Raw genomic sequence first — 14,783 nt, 5'->3', positions numbered from 1 at the left:
ATAATTAAAAAACAAGCCCCGCACGTTACTATTTCTCCAGGGGAAAGTGAGGAGGAAAAAAGGGGCCACAAAAAAGTAAAGAAACAGAAAAGAACTTGCCAGGGATCAAGAGGCACCCCTGGTTGAGGCTTCCATTGCTTCTGGGAGCAACAGCTCCCCACACACACAGCAGCTCATCACACTCGAGTGTCTCCTCTCAGGGAGCTCATGCCAGTAGTTAAAGCCCTTCTACTCTTTCTTCTGTCTTGGACACTAACCAGCATAAAATCCCAGTAGGAGCTTACCTGACACCCACACAGAAACGCCAACACCCACCGAAGGCACTCGCAAAGAGCGGTGAAAGCAAGAAACCCAAGAAGAGCTTTTTTGCTTTCAGCTCAGCAAGGCAAGGCACTGCTGGCAGACCGGGGGGAAGGATGGCTGCCAGCTCTGTGGCACCCACAGCAACTCTTACCTGCGCCTCCTGTTAGCTGCGTGCTGCTCCTCTCCTTCGCCAGCCCGTTGGCTTTGGGGCTAGCGCTGGGTGCTGCTGCCGTTGTCGCCCTGGGCAGCCGCTTGCCCGGTACCTTCACTGTAGTTCTCAGCAGATCGATTTCCTTCCCATGGACGTTCTGCATGTAATCCTACAGCAGAGAGGCAGAACGGTTCAGGATCAGCCCTGCCCTGACCCACCACTCCTAGCTCCCGCTGTCATTCACAGACTCAGAACTACAACCTGGATCCATTCATGCACACGGTAACTGGTTAACAGACAGACGGTCAGCCAGCAACTTGGAGGTGATCTGGGAGCTCATCACACACTGGTTTCTCTTGCACTGTACTGAAGTCTCAAGTCAGGCAGGCTGGAGGTAAGAGACCCCACAACCGCCCCAGTGTCCACCGCCAGCTGTTTTCTGACAACGTGGACGCGAGGCCTTGACTCTGACCTGCCTTCTTCCCATGACTAGCTAGTGTGTTAGAACTGGCACCGGAGAAGTGCCAGGTCTCGCTTGCAGTGCCCAGAACTAGTCAGCTCTGATATGAATAACATCGGGATGTTGCCACGGGCAGTCAGATGCCATGACAAGCTCATTTGTGAAAGCCTGGCTGGGGATCAGAGATTAAACAGAGCAAAAGAGCACGTAGGTGGCAGGCAGTTCTTCTTCCCTGACATCCGTTGTCTTTCTAATCACAGCGCTCAGCCATAACAGCTAATAATATAACATAATATGGTGTAAGTAATGGGATACCTGGAAATTCCCTCTTGGGTCACAGCTAGCACAATTCAAGCCCAAAATGACACAAGTCAGGGTAACTCCCTTGTACATTCATCTGCATAGCTTTACATTATTCAGAACTTGCTGCTTCCACCGTTTCTTCTGGTAGACTATTTATTGTACGACCAGAAACTCCACATGCAGACTGTTAATATCATTCTGTGCTGCCTCCTACCAGCATTTCATCTTTTGGTTAAAGTAAGGCTGCAGATCTCTAGTCTCTCCTGAGAGCTGTGTCCTGTCCCATGTCCGTCCATCCTGCCGCTGCTCCACAGGGCACCGCAGCTCTCCCCCAACCCTCTGTGATGTGGCTGGCTCTCTCCTGGGCTCGTGCCCCAAGGAGACCCAACCAATGCCATCTCCAGAGAGAGGCACAGAGGGGACTGCCCCACCTTGCTCCAGGTCAGACCTCAAGGGAGCAGGGGCTGAAGGCTGAGCTAGAGACTCTAGGAGGAACCGTGACACGGGCGCATCTTCCGTGGGCTCTCTGCGCTGGGGACGTGCCTGCAACTGGGAGAGGAGTAGCAGCAGCCGTCTAGGGTGAGACTGCGGCTGCTGCAGGGAGGCTTTGGCTTGCTCCAGTTCACAAGGAGGTCACCAAAAAGATTAACTCAGAGCTGGTTCGTGTCTGCTTCCAAATCCAAAAAGATAAAGACATGAATAAGATCAGTCTAAGACCAACCGTTCTCCCAGTCCTTGGCTCCAAGAAGCAGCTGAAAGGGGTCTGTATGGGCAATGCTCGGTGGTCTCAGGTGACTACCTGCCAGGGTTACAACCTCTCAGCCGCACCTCAACACCTTGGTTTGAACTCTTCTCTACCCCTGTGCAGCCATGCAGTCCCTCAGAGCAAAACCAAGAGACGGGGCAGCGTGGCAGCACACCCTTCCGCGCTTCCAACTTCTGCGTGACTTGACCACAGATGACATGCACGTGCCCTTTGGCACCCCGGGCAATTCCTAGATAACCAGCCCCACCAAACATTGCTCCAGTCTGTTCCTGGTTGGCTGGGAGCCTGGTGGCACCCCTGGGCAGGGAATCTCAGAGGGGCTGGAGGATTTTCCCTAACTCAGCACAATTGCTGCGGTAGCCGGCTGCCTGCCGGAGAGAGCGGTCACCAGCGCACTGCTTTTATTACATGCTATAAAACAGCAATTTCTTCCCAAGCCTCCTCGCTAATTACCCAGCCAGTTCTCTCATTTCATTTTATTACTGGAATTAACAACGAGTTCAAAGCGTGGAAAGCTATTAAGATGTGTGATTAAGCCACATTCAATTAGTTTCTACAAACAATTTAATTGATGTTGCAGATAGAATTAACAGAAGGTGATTGTGTGAATGGCTCCACTGGCTGCAAAATGGGAGATGCTTTCTCTCTAGCTCTGCGCAGCACAGCACAGCCTGGCCACTGAAGCTGGGCTGAACCACATACGCCTTCCTCACAAGCAGAAGCATTTACTCTCCAAGGCTTTGAGAAAGTGATAGGAAACCACACCAGCCTCTTCATATAACTTGTTCTTTTCCTGTCACTGAACACACTGACAGAAAGGTAAGAAAAATGCAGATGCAACAAGGAAAGCGGCGCTGAATCCAGGGATCAGACCCCCAACCACTCCTGCCTTCAGCAAGAGCTGCTGCCCACTGCCCCAGCTCCAGGTATCCTGCCTGCAAGTCTCTGAAACCGCTGACTGTTCCAGAGAGGGGGCAGAGGCGGCACCTAAGAGCAGGAACGCACAGCTCCGTAGGACCCATGCATAGGTCCAAGAGATACGCTTCCATCAACGAGTCACACAACACTTGATCTCAGGACTGGACACAGCTCACCTAAGCACTGTCAACCTATGACTGCAAACCCACAGTTTAAGCCTGACTCCCAGTGAGGAAACTTCAAAGTGGGGCTGGAGGTGCCAAGATACAGACCCAGAAACAGGCTGAGTGATAAACACCCAAAATCAGATGAATAGCCCCACCAGGAAGCTTTTGGTTGGTAAAATCACAAGTATGACCCAGCCAGAGCCATGCAGTAATTTTTATCCAATGGGGCACAGACACATCTGGAGCAGATATGTCTACTGGAGGAAAGAGAAGAAAGGCAGGGCTGCTGACCCTTGGGGTACCTACGCCCATCCCAAGAGGGACAGAGAGAACGTAACTCAGATGCAAGAGAAGAGAAGTCTAGGCAGGAATTGCCCTGAATCATGGCAAGGAAAAGCCACTAGGAACACAAAAGCAGCACAAAAGTGCTCTGGGGCTTGAGCATCCTGGCAGGGGCTGGGAAGGACCCCCTTCTCACAGTGCTCAGCCATGGCCTCAGGGACCCCCCTGCTGCACCCTGAATTCTGCCATCCCCCAGACATACGGTAGTACAGGCGCACCCTGAGCGAGGTGGGGAGAAGCTGGGGCTTCACACCACAGGGAAGGAACTTCAGGATGCGGGTGTCTCCTTGACGGAGGATCCTGTGTACTTGCTCCTGCCCGCAGCTTACCTCACCACGTGCCTGCTGGCCCGAGAGCTGCTGCCACTAATGGAAGTGACAAAGAAGTCCGTGCCCTTCCTCAGGAGCACGGGTTTCGTTAGTGACTCAGGCTCTTCAACCCTAACGTGCTCTGCTTGTGTCATCCTATGAAAGAACATGGGACCTTGCTTCATGCCACAGGAGACAAACCCAGTGACAAACACACTGCAGCATCTCCTGATTCGCTCTACAAGATGGGGAGGAGAGGATATAATGGGACATCCTCTTCTGGACCACCTCTTCCTCCAGCTTCCTTCCTGCATCTGTCCCCTCTAAGCAGGTCATAAGCCAGATCTCCAGAGAGAAGGCGGGGCAAGGCAGACGGAGCGGCCTCCGCTAATCAGAACAGCACACTGCTCACCAAAGCCTTTGTCAGCGTTGCAGTAAAAAATGTAACACGATGGTAGGTGTCACGGCTCTTGTGCCCAGTTCTCAGGGAGGCAATGCCAAGGTGGGAGCACGCAGGTCCCCCCCACCCTTGCAGAAGCCAGAGCCGGGCAACAAGCAGCTCTGCGTTCTGTGGCACACACATAATTAGTCCTTGCTCTAGGTAAACATACAGCGCAGTACAACACCCATCTTGGGTGCAAGGTTCAAAGCTTTCAGTGAAACCTAGGGGAGGAGAGGCCCGCCTTGTACCTGTCTTAGCAACGGGCCGTGGATCACCAGTAGCACCGGGTGGAAGCAAACCAGATTTTTGCTTGGGGCAATGTAGTAATGAAATGAAACACTGAAGAAGTGCAGTAAGGAAAGGATGTGACATCAATCCAGATCACCCCCTGAGGAACAAACGGCGTAAAAAGGAGAGAAAACCTAGTGTGTAGCAGCAGCATCTGAGAGCGGTTAAACAACATCCCAGAGATTACTCTGTCTCTACAGCTGATTGTAATAATGGCCTATGATGTCTCCGATGGAAATGTGATAAACCCACACACGCAGAGCGGGCGGCAGCAGCAGCCATTCCCTCCCGGTTTGGTTTTGTAAAGACCAAAAAATGGGGTTACAAAGTTAAGGAACTGCAGAACCATAGTATGGTACATGGATCAAAGACTAGAAGAAAAAAACTCTTCTCAAAGCTCACACAAATTAAGGAAAAGAAACACAATGACGGGCTTTCCAGTGTAAGAAGAGTGTTAAAAGGCTCGGTGGCCCAGGAGCCGGACGCCTGGGCATTGCAAGCCCATGAGTGGGAGACACAGGGTTTGAAATGAGTAGAAAGACTCTGAGGCACAGGGCACCCCAACACCCGAGTGTCTGAGGACATCGGGGACAAACGGAGGTCCTGGGAGCATTCAGGAAGCACAGGAGCTGCAACACATTGCTCTCCTCCCTTTAGCCCTGCAGAGCACCCCCTAAAGCACCCTGTGCCCAAGCTGCTCCCTGCCTCCCCAGCCGCTGCCCGGCTCTCCTGCTGCCGCACACCCTCTCTGCAGAGGGTGCTGTGGCCTCAGTGTCACAGGTGTGTCTGTCCGTGGCTCACTGTCTCAGCAGCAAACTGTGCTCAAGAGGGAATGGGGAAGAAGTCATTAGCCCCACAGTGGGGAGGCGACAGAGATGGATGGGGAGGCAGCTGTGCGCCTGAGCCAAGCAGTGAAGAGGATCAGAGATGCATCGAGTGACAGCTCAGCTCGGCAGGCTCTGCACAGGCACCTCATCTCCATTACCCAATACCTAGCAGCCAGGAAAATTATTCCACACCCAAATGGCACCATCAGCCGTGGCTGCAAGGAGTTCTCTGCCTGCTCCTCACCCCAGATGCAGGGAGGCAGCAACCCCTGCTTTAATGGACTGAGCAAGGGAGACAGAGACAAGAAAGGCGCATTTACTTAGCACAATTCTGTGCAGAGCATGTTCCTACCAGCTTTTCCCACACAGCCTGGCACTGCAGAGGCAGCCTTCATGAGAGGGAAGAGGTTTTCTCCAGTCCCTGGTAAAAACCAGCTCTGCTGAATACACCTGCCCTGTCGAGGGCTGGTGCTGAACCTCTGGTGCAGGGCCTTGCTGCAGAGACCGGGGCTTTCATCTGCTGCCAAGCTCTCCCCAAGCAACTGTGACTGCGGGACCTGCAGGAGGATCTGCAGCAGCAGCCATAGCCCGAAGGAGGACACTGGTCTCTCCCACCCCGCTCCCCTGCCCAGCCCAGCTCAGTACTTACATGCAAGCTGGGGTGGTAGGTGAGGACTCCGTTGTCACACAGCGTCACGTACTTCTTCTTCCACTCCTTATTGAGAGACTTGCCACTGCGTTTGAGGAGAATGCCCTAAAAGAGAAGTGTCAAGAGTCTCAGACCTTGTTTAGCCCAGGCACCTCCCGCTCAGCTCCAGCGCTGCCCCTTGTAGGAGGCTGGTCTTCAAAGAGACATGAAGATCAGGACTCAAGAGAACGTCTTCTAGGTTGGCCTTCCCAACAGCATCTTCCCTGGGACTGGTTCCTCACCAACCCCAGCATGTCTCCACAGCCAGCCCCACCCGACCCTGCTTCTCAGAGACGAGGGTCTCCTCATGCCAATACTGATGCCCAGATCCTCTGAGGGACTTATCACGTACTCTGCTGTCCCAGATCACACCCTCTGGGCAACTCTTCTTGTGCTGAAGGATGGCATCGACACAAGGCAGAAGCCAACCTCACCACCAGCTCACACTGCCCTGTTACCACAGTGCTCCCAGACCTTCTTCCACCACCAAAAGCACAGCCAAAGGGATGGTGAAGTCAAGGACAATTTGGGGCAGGCGAGGCCACTCAGTGGAACGATGCTCCAAGATACAGGTCTCACAAGGGATGCGTGTTCTCTTGCCTGCTTGCAATTCTGTCTTAGAGGTGTCAAACAAATGGAGCTACGGACATATTTCAGGAGGTAGAGCAGGTCCTGGGCAACTGAGGGGTCAGTTCACCCCCTTTTCCCATTAGTATTTTACATAAGACCCATCCTGTGGTCTTCAGGCACAGCGCACAAAATGATTGTGCTCACATGCCCCGAAGCTCCCTCCTCCCACCAGCCCAACCCAGAACTAACCCAGAACTAACTTCCATTGATCTGAACCAACACACAGAGTTTGGGACCTCCTAACCCTCTCTGCCCATCCAGTTCTGCCTCCACAGGAAATGTGCCTCTAGCAGCAATTTGTCACAGTCCAGGTAAGACCAGAGGTGGAGAGGGAGAAGGAAGGCAGGGCAAGAAGGTGTCAGGGCTCTGGAGCAGGGACTGGGGAGAGAACATCGAGTGTTCTGCCGGCAGGGAGGGAAGGACAGCATAGGGGGACAAAAGTACAAATGAATAACAGAGTCTGGGAAAAAGCTGGGTCTACCAACTGCCGGGCCTGAGCCTTCCGAAAGCACTGTCTGGACAGACATCCAGACTGGCTGTTCCTAACGTGGCAAAAATGTGGGCCCCAGGCCAGCACCTCCTCAAAAACCTGGACAGAAAGTCTCTGTCCTGCCAGCCTCGGCATATTTGGGGGCCCCGTCCCACTGCCTAGAGACTGAGGCTGCTGCGCCTGCATGATGGAAAAACACAACAAAAAGTTGTAGGGTTTGGCACATGCTGGGCTAAACAATGCTGCCAGACATGACCATGAAATCGGCAATAAATGACGCAGAAAAGGCAGAAGTGCTCCAAGACCGCTTATGTTCAGTACTTGGGAAGCAAACAATGTGAAAAGTAAACGCCTCCTACTCATGCAGGGGAGAGCAAGTTAAAACAGAGCAGCAAAAGCTAAGCTGTGTTGGTGGTAGGATCTGATCCCTTGCCTTCCAGATCTCCAAGAGAATCAGCTGAAGAGCTCACTCAGCAGTGGTTAAAAGGTGCTGATTTTAACATGCCTTGGAACATGGCAGCAGTCCGAAAGCTTATGCTTTGCCAAGATCTGCAAGGGGAAAAGCAACAACCCTCGTAATTAGGGCCACTTAGACGGACAGAACTGTGGAAAAGCCACCGCAAGAAGCGATCAGCAAAGAATCCGAGGACAGCACCGTAGCTAATGCCAACCAACACGGAAACAGTCATCAGAGAAGTCTGATGCTGCTTTTGGTAAGACTGCAATATCTGATGACAACGGTAGCTGTGTTGGCGCAGCATTTTCACTTTTCCATTAGGATTTTAACTGAGCAGCACACAACATTCAAAGCCAACTGTACAAAATCCATAAAGCCATTAATGTACGGAGTAAAAACTGGTCAGGTGAAAGGTCTCAAACATAATCATGAATGAGCACAAGTGTAATCATAAATGGCAAATCCATGTCCAACAGAAGTACCTGTATAGAGGTCAGGCCAATCTGCTTTTGATTCATACTATTTAATCAATGTCTTCCCCAAATGAGCTCAAAGGAAACACAAAACCAGAAAACTTGAAGGTAACATAGAAACTGCACAGCATAAATCGCTGCAGTGACTGGTCATTAACACAAATCGCCTCGTATCATTTGGAAAACCGGGCTCCTGAGAACGGTGTGGATTTTAGCACAACTCATGCAAGGTGCTGCTCCCGGGAGCAGACTGCCAGACCACCCTGCAGCGAGGGCTCTCTGGGCTGGAGAGGACCCTCGCTGAGTGGTTCCTGAGCCTCCAGCGCTCAGTTAGGATGTAACTCAACCTGGCAGCGGAGCAGCAGCAGACCAGCAGGTCGGACAAGGCAGATGGTATTACCTCCAGGTGTGATATTATCATAGCAAAGCAGAGCTGGAAGAGCCTTCAAAGGTCACCTCGTCACACCCCTCCCCAGGGCAGGCTCAGGAGTACCCAAGGCTCTGCAACCTCTTCATAAAAACTGCCAGTGATGGAGACCGTGCTCCTCCCCAGCATGGGACCCCGATGTTTCCTGCACCCCCACAATGAAATGGCAGCACAGCACTTGTCCTGTTGTGGCGACCACTCGGAGCAGTCCCGTGTTCTCTGCAGCAGCCCCTAACATTATCAGAGGACTGCAATTACATCTCCGTGCTCCCTTCTCTCTCCCCTGGACTCACAGTCCCAAATCTGTCACTCCCACGTTGCAGAACGTGCTTCTGAGAGCATTAACCCGCTCATCCCGGAGAGTCTCTGGCTGTCCCAGAGCTCGAAGGGCAATGTCCTGACTGGGACACGGCAGCTCACCCAAGACCTTACCGTGTCAGAGGCAAGAGTGCTTCTCAGGTCTCGCATACCACCCCCTCACACGCAGCAAGCGGCACCTGCAGTTTCTCAACGCCAGGACAGGGCTGGCTCTGCTCTGGTTCTGACCTACACAAAATCATCTTCTCAGCCCTCAAACTGCTGGACCATGCTTTTCCCACATGGTAGGTGAAAATGGTTATTCCTCCTCACATACAAAGACAGTTTAATATTACACCAGCTAATCTAGATAAATGGTGTATTCTCTGCATTTGAGAACATCTGTTTGATATCTTTCAAACAAATTTGCTCCAGACCAGGCTGAAGTTACAAAATTGGCTGAAAGTTACTGGGTGAAATTCTCTGGCTTCTGGGCACAACGATCCCTTCTGGCCTTAAACCTGGCTCAGTTCTACAGTCTGACCTGCCAATACATACTGCAAAACACAACTCCGGCTGCCTCTCCTCTCCTTGATGTGTCTTCAACTTGATACACCTCGGTGCCACAAAATACCTACTTTGACACTTTCAGGCTGCTGCATCTTCTATCAAGCCCCAAAAATGTGTTGTCTGCAGAGAAGAGTTCAGCTGCAGTTAGTTCAGCTACAAATCTGGAACTTTGCAAAATGAAGCACAAGTAAAACCAGACCTGGAAACAGAGAGTCGAGCACTGGCAGCCCATTTTTTCAAGCCAGAAGGCACAAGAGTCCAAAATTGGGAGCAACTACACAGTCTAAGTAAATATCTAATAAAACGGGCGGGAGGGGAAGGGGCCCTTAAGGCCAAACATTTGCAAGAAACCGCTGAATCAAGGGATAGAGCTCAGTAAGACTTGTTTTCTGCTGTATTGGAGATTAAGAGGCGGGGACAGAAGCCAAGAGGATTCCAGGTTTTAGCGGTGTTGCTGTGCTGACTGCATCAACGTTAGAACTCTGTAGCCCAACTTCTTTCCTGATGGCGGAATGTGGAGGTTTGGCCCAGCAGTATCCAGAGAACTTCAGTTTTCCTGGTGAAAAGCCCCTGCAGCAGCTCAGAGAGAAGTGCCAAGGAGGACAAAGCCAGGTGAAACGCAGGACGAGGAGCCAAAGGCAGGTGCATCCCCACAGCTGAGCTCATCCTCTCCACCCACGTCCTCGGCGTGCTCCCGCTCACACACCCCAGCGTCCCTCCTGGGCCAGGCTCCTCAGCTCTGCCGAGAGCCCTGTGCTGGCACACGTTGCCACACCTCAAGATCCCTCTGCTTCTCGTGGAAAGATTTACAAGAAATAACTCTTCCACAAGTCTATTCCTGAGTGTGGAAGCCATGCACGAAGGGAAGAAGCTGCCAGAGGTGAAAGGCAAGAGAACCCAACCCTCTTCTCCCCACTTTTCCTTTCTTTCCCAGCATTTTGTCGGCCAGCGCAAGTGTCTCTGTGTTGTGTTTGGATTGTGGTGGTGCACAGTAAAAGCAGCAGCAGCAATATGCAGCGTAATGAAGCAGGGAGCAGCGATGGCCCCCAAAGGACTCGTTTACTCCACAAATCTCCCTTCCACTCACTTTTTGCTAAGAATTTTAACACCAAACTTAATTGTAAAGTCGCGTATTGATTGGAAAATGCAAATGGCAATTTAAATGTAATCTAAGCTCCCAGCATGATCCCAGCTCCCAAGGAGGAGGAGTCACCCGCCTTGGGCCCTGCTGGAGTGCGTGGCCCAAACTGAGCCGGGCCAGGGACCTGGGGACCCCTGGGCTGCCTGTGCATTCAGTACAGCCTTCCCAGAAAGAATCTGGTACATGTGCAATTAGGAGATCATTCCTAGTAACGAACAGCTGGGGAAGCTTAGTCTCCCGGCCTAATTAACCCACTTCTCAGCAACAATCGTCCAGCTATGAAGAAGCTCTTCCGACCCTGCAAGACCATCCTAACCTATGTATCACCGAAAGCACATGGCAGCAAAGGGATCCTGAGTCCAGGGTGCAGAGCAGCCCCAGCAGAGGCACTGGCTGCAGCCTCTGCAGCCTGGAGGGAGAGGAGGTGCTCTCCTAGGCATAGAGGGACCCCAACACCCATGGTCTCACCTGTCCCATTGGGGATTTCCGTCTTTTCTAGGTGTGCGTGGGGTGTAAGGGAGACAGAGCAGGGCACCCAGAGGTGGTGCCCGCTGTTGTGCTGGAGAAGGTGGTGATAAGTGACAGCCAGCCACCACACCTCCGGGGCAGCATCGGATGTTCCTTCTCAGCCACGCAAAGCCTCTGCCCAATGTTTCTCCTTTCTGCAACGCCCAGCCCAGCCTCTCATTTTGTGGCCAGACTGCCCAGCCATCAGACTTGTGCAGAAAGCCAAAGCACTGAGCACCAAACAAGGTGGCCAGCAGCCCCTACTGCTAGTCCTCTTCCCGCAGAGCCCAGGAAGAGATCGTGCACCGGTCACAGTGATCACAGGTATCGCGGAAAGAGCCTGCAGGGCACCTACCCGCGCTGTTGCCTCACATCGCCCACTGACTTCAACTATCTTTAGGTAATTTTAGCATGCACCAGTCTTGCTCTCCCAAGCAGAGGATTCAAATGCTCCCAAGGTATCTACCAGAGGCCACAGAACGCCACGCACGGCATTTGTTGCCATGAGCCCAGCAGAGCACATGCTGTGGGAAGCAACGCAGTCTGAAATGGGCCAACCACTCAGGCAGAAGGTCCTGCGTGTTTGCCGCTCTACAGCCCCCAAAATGACCGGCTTCTCTGTTCTTTTATGGCTGGGCAGGACCGCCAGACCACGTAAGAGTAAAACTAGCTAAAGGCCCTGCCCTTTCACTGCCCTTCGGACAGATGGCAAGCAACAAGATCTCCACGATCTTCCAGAAAGGGCAGGTCCATCAGAGAGCAGAGCAATCACCACCTATCCTGAATCTCTATGGTATGGAGCTGCAGCTCCTGAGAGTCTTTGCCTCTTTTCACATTGGTGGTACCATGTCATCGCTCCTCCTGGAGGGATGGCCTGGCCAAGGGCCGCAGCAGGGATGGTGCAGAACTAGAATTGCAGCACACTGACGTTACTCTGGATCTACCGCACTGCACGTTTACGCCAACCCCATCCCCCATAACCCGCATGTGGATATCGGCCTGTTTTCTCCTTTAGAAACAAAGCTCTGTGCCTTCCTAAGATGCTGCAGCACAACTGTTTAATTCAAGCAGTGGGAGGGCGGCAGTTTCAGAGTGCCACAGTATCTCAGGAGACAGGTCACAGCAGTGCTCTGTGGCCTGAGCATTGCCCGAGGGCCAGCAACTCCAGGATGGTGTAACACAGTCAGTCAGAGCGCAGGGAGGGAGAGCCATTTGCATAAACTGGTGCCTACCTTTCTGACAAGATACCACCTCCCCCAGTGTCAGTACACGTTCCTGTAAAGAGACTGCCAGGATCTCCTCTGCAAAGTCACCTCCTGCAGCTCTGGCTATGGGAGGTGCCAGCCCTGAGCCGGGCACGGACCCAGATCTCTCAAGGTAACATTCTGCTCCGGGCTCTCCTGGCAAGCTGCTGCTGTGCAAACTGGTCACTTCACTCAGGTCCTGAACCAGACAAGTAGTTTGGCACCTACTTCTTCTTGCAAAGCACAAGTATGAGGTGCAAGCTTTGTTTTGCAGACCTTGGCCTTTGTCTGTCTCAGTTCTCCACCTGTTCAACATGGTAACAGCACCGCCCTGACTCCAGCAAGGAACGACTTAATAATCATACTAAAACACTGCGATCTCCAGCAGACTGAACAAGGCCAGGCCCAGCTAACAACACAAAGAGACACACGAGCAGGTAAAGAAACCGTCTTGCCCCGCTGAGCAAAGGGAAATCCTGGAAAAGGCAACCCGAGGGTCCAGAAACCAAAGGCCCTGGAAATGCTCTCACGCCCAGACCTGCTGCAGTCAGCAGCACTGTTCTGGGGAGCCAAGCCAGGTCTAGCTCAAGGCTCCAGTTGCTCTGCTCTCAGCCTCCCCTTCCTCACAGCAGCACAGCTGCCCACTGCTTCCCCGCCTGCCACACTGGGCTGACTCAAAATCAGAGCGCACGGGCGCTGCCGCCACAAACCAACTACCCACCATACTGACTGGCAGCCGAAGGGCAAGAGGCAGGGCTTGGGCTGCGCACCTCACAGCCCGCTAGGCCAGTGCCAGGTGGTGCTGGGGCAGGCATGCCCATCGCCTCCAGCGCACAGACCCTGCTGGAGGGTCTGCAGGGGCAGCCAGCTTGGAAATGAGAGGAGCGGTGTGGGCAGAGGGGCGAGTGCCCCAGCAGCAGGAGCAGTGGAAGAAACAGTTAAAGGAGCCTTGACCCCTGCCTCAAGCAGGAGATTAAAAAAAATTACCTGTGTGGCACGAAGCCCCTTCCTGCTGTGGCTGTGCAAACCTTTGGCTCTCTGGAAACAGAACCCCCACGTGCGAGACCCCACAGCCCCTGCCCCAGTGCCTGGCATTGCTTCCCCTGCCGCTGTTCCCCTCCGGCCCCAGAGCCGACCTTCAGCACGCTGCCCTCCCAAAAGCAGCCCTCCTTCCAGTGCTGCTCCACTGCACTCCCCTGTCAGTGGCACCGACAACAGCCCTTCGCAAACCCTTCACAGTATCAGTGCGCGTACTGGCAAGGGCAGGAAGCTTCGGGAGCTCCGGCAGCAAGCAGGGTCTCTCTCTTTTGACCCACCACCCCATTCCTCAGCCAGCCTGGCCTCACCGACTCCTTCCTGGGGATGTCCTTCCCCAGTGAATCCTCAGCATAAAACAGTACCAGGGAGACAGTACCTGTTCGGGACGCAGACTCTACCCTCTCACCCCACTGACCAACAGTCCCGTGACGCAGAGATGTAACTGGCCCTACGCGCACAGCAGCTCAGCTCTGGCATGTGTAGGCAGACGGGACAGAAAGGCCAGCTGGGGCCGTGGGAAGGAAAATGGATTCAAAACGGGGCACAGGGTGAAAGGCAGAGGCACACGCAGGTGCTGCAAAGCAGCGTATGGATAAGCCTTGCCAGTAGTGCAGGGAAATCCTGGTAGAAACACTGTCCAGTGAATCCACACCACTTGGCTCGCTCAGACATTACCCACCGCTGCTTCCCAGCTGATGGACATGGGGGCAAGCAATGCGCAGGGTCGGTTCCAGGCAGCGTGAGCTTCCCTGGAAGCCAGGAGGCAGAAGCTGAACATACTGCTGCCGGGGCAAGTGGGTGCCTCCCTCTGATTCGTGCCGGCTTACGGCGCGAACACTGTGCTCGCTGCCCTTTGCCACTGCCTGTGCCGAGGAAAGCCCCCCCGTCCTGCCGGAGGGCAAGCGGGCTGGCGCAGAGCAGAAGCAGGAGCAGGACCAGAGCGGTGCAGAAGAGGAGAGGAGGGGAGAGGAGCGCTGCAGCGGGGGGCTGCAGCTGGGGGTCGGGGAGCAGGCACGGGGCACGGATGCCCTCTGCTGGAACCGCTTTGCCAGCCGGCCCCAGTGGTCCCCGCTCCGCGCCCAGCACCCGCACACGGCACAGGGTCCACGGCAGCACCCCTGGCACAGCACTCCTCGGGTCCAGGCAGGTGTGCGGCCCCCAGGGCGCCCGGTCGGCCAGGCCGAGGGGCGCCCAGCTCCTCTGCGCTCTCCCGTGCCTCGTGCCCAGTGAAGGCACCCCAGACCACACTGTAAAGCCTGTGGCACATCCCCAGGGAGCCTGCTCTTGCATGGGGGTAAGGGAGGAGGATCGAACCTGCTTCATGGGAATGGCCCGCCCGCTGCCGATACTGTCCGCTTTACACTCCGGCACCTTCTTCTCCCGCTCCGGGTCCGCGCCCTTTCGAGACTGGAAGAGAAGAGACACAGGTCTGTTAGAGACAGGGGCACAGGAGGCAGAAATGCATGGCCCCACCATCCCCAGTGGGCTGCCAGTGCCAGACCACTCTCCCCCAGGCCAGGTCTCCCAGCGCATGGAGCAGCCAGCG

The 14,783-nt window shown here is 54.1% G+C and overlaps 1 protein-coding gene across 2 annotated transcripts in view; it reads right to left on the bottom strand.

Annotated features, from left to right (window-relative positions):
* The window catches only part of AGAP3 (ArfGAP with GTPase domain, ankyrin repeat and PH domain 3), a 153,564-nt gene that overhangs the window by 49,620 nt on the left and 89,161 nt on the right, over positions 1-14,783 (bottom strand). For both annotated transcript variants that reach the window (XM_075082100.1, XM_075082099.1), the window contains exons 9-11: positions 14,552-14,644; positions 5,925-6,029; positions 455-623 (exon numbers count right to left, since the gene is read on the bottom strand). In XM_075082100.1, coding sequence (XP_074938201.1) covers positions 455-623; positions 5,925-6,029; positions 14,552-14,644 — 367 coding nt within the window. The remainder of the gene's footprint in view (positions 1-454; positions 624-5,924; positions 6,030-14,551; positions 14,645-14,783) is intronic.

Source organism: Phalacrocorax aristotelis, chromosome 2 (assembly GCF_949628215.1).
Source record: "Phalacrocorax aristotelis chromosome 2, bGulAri2.1, whole genome shotgun sequence".
Taxonomy (NCBI): Eukaryota; Metazoa; Chordata; class Aves; order Suliformes; family Phalacrocoracidae; genus Phalacrocorax; species Phalacrocorax aristotelis.
The sequence above is the reverse complement of the archived record's forward strand: the minus strand, read 5'-3'. Positions and strand labels throughout refer to the sequence as shown.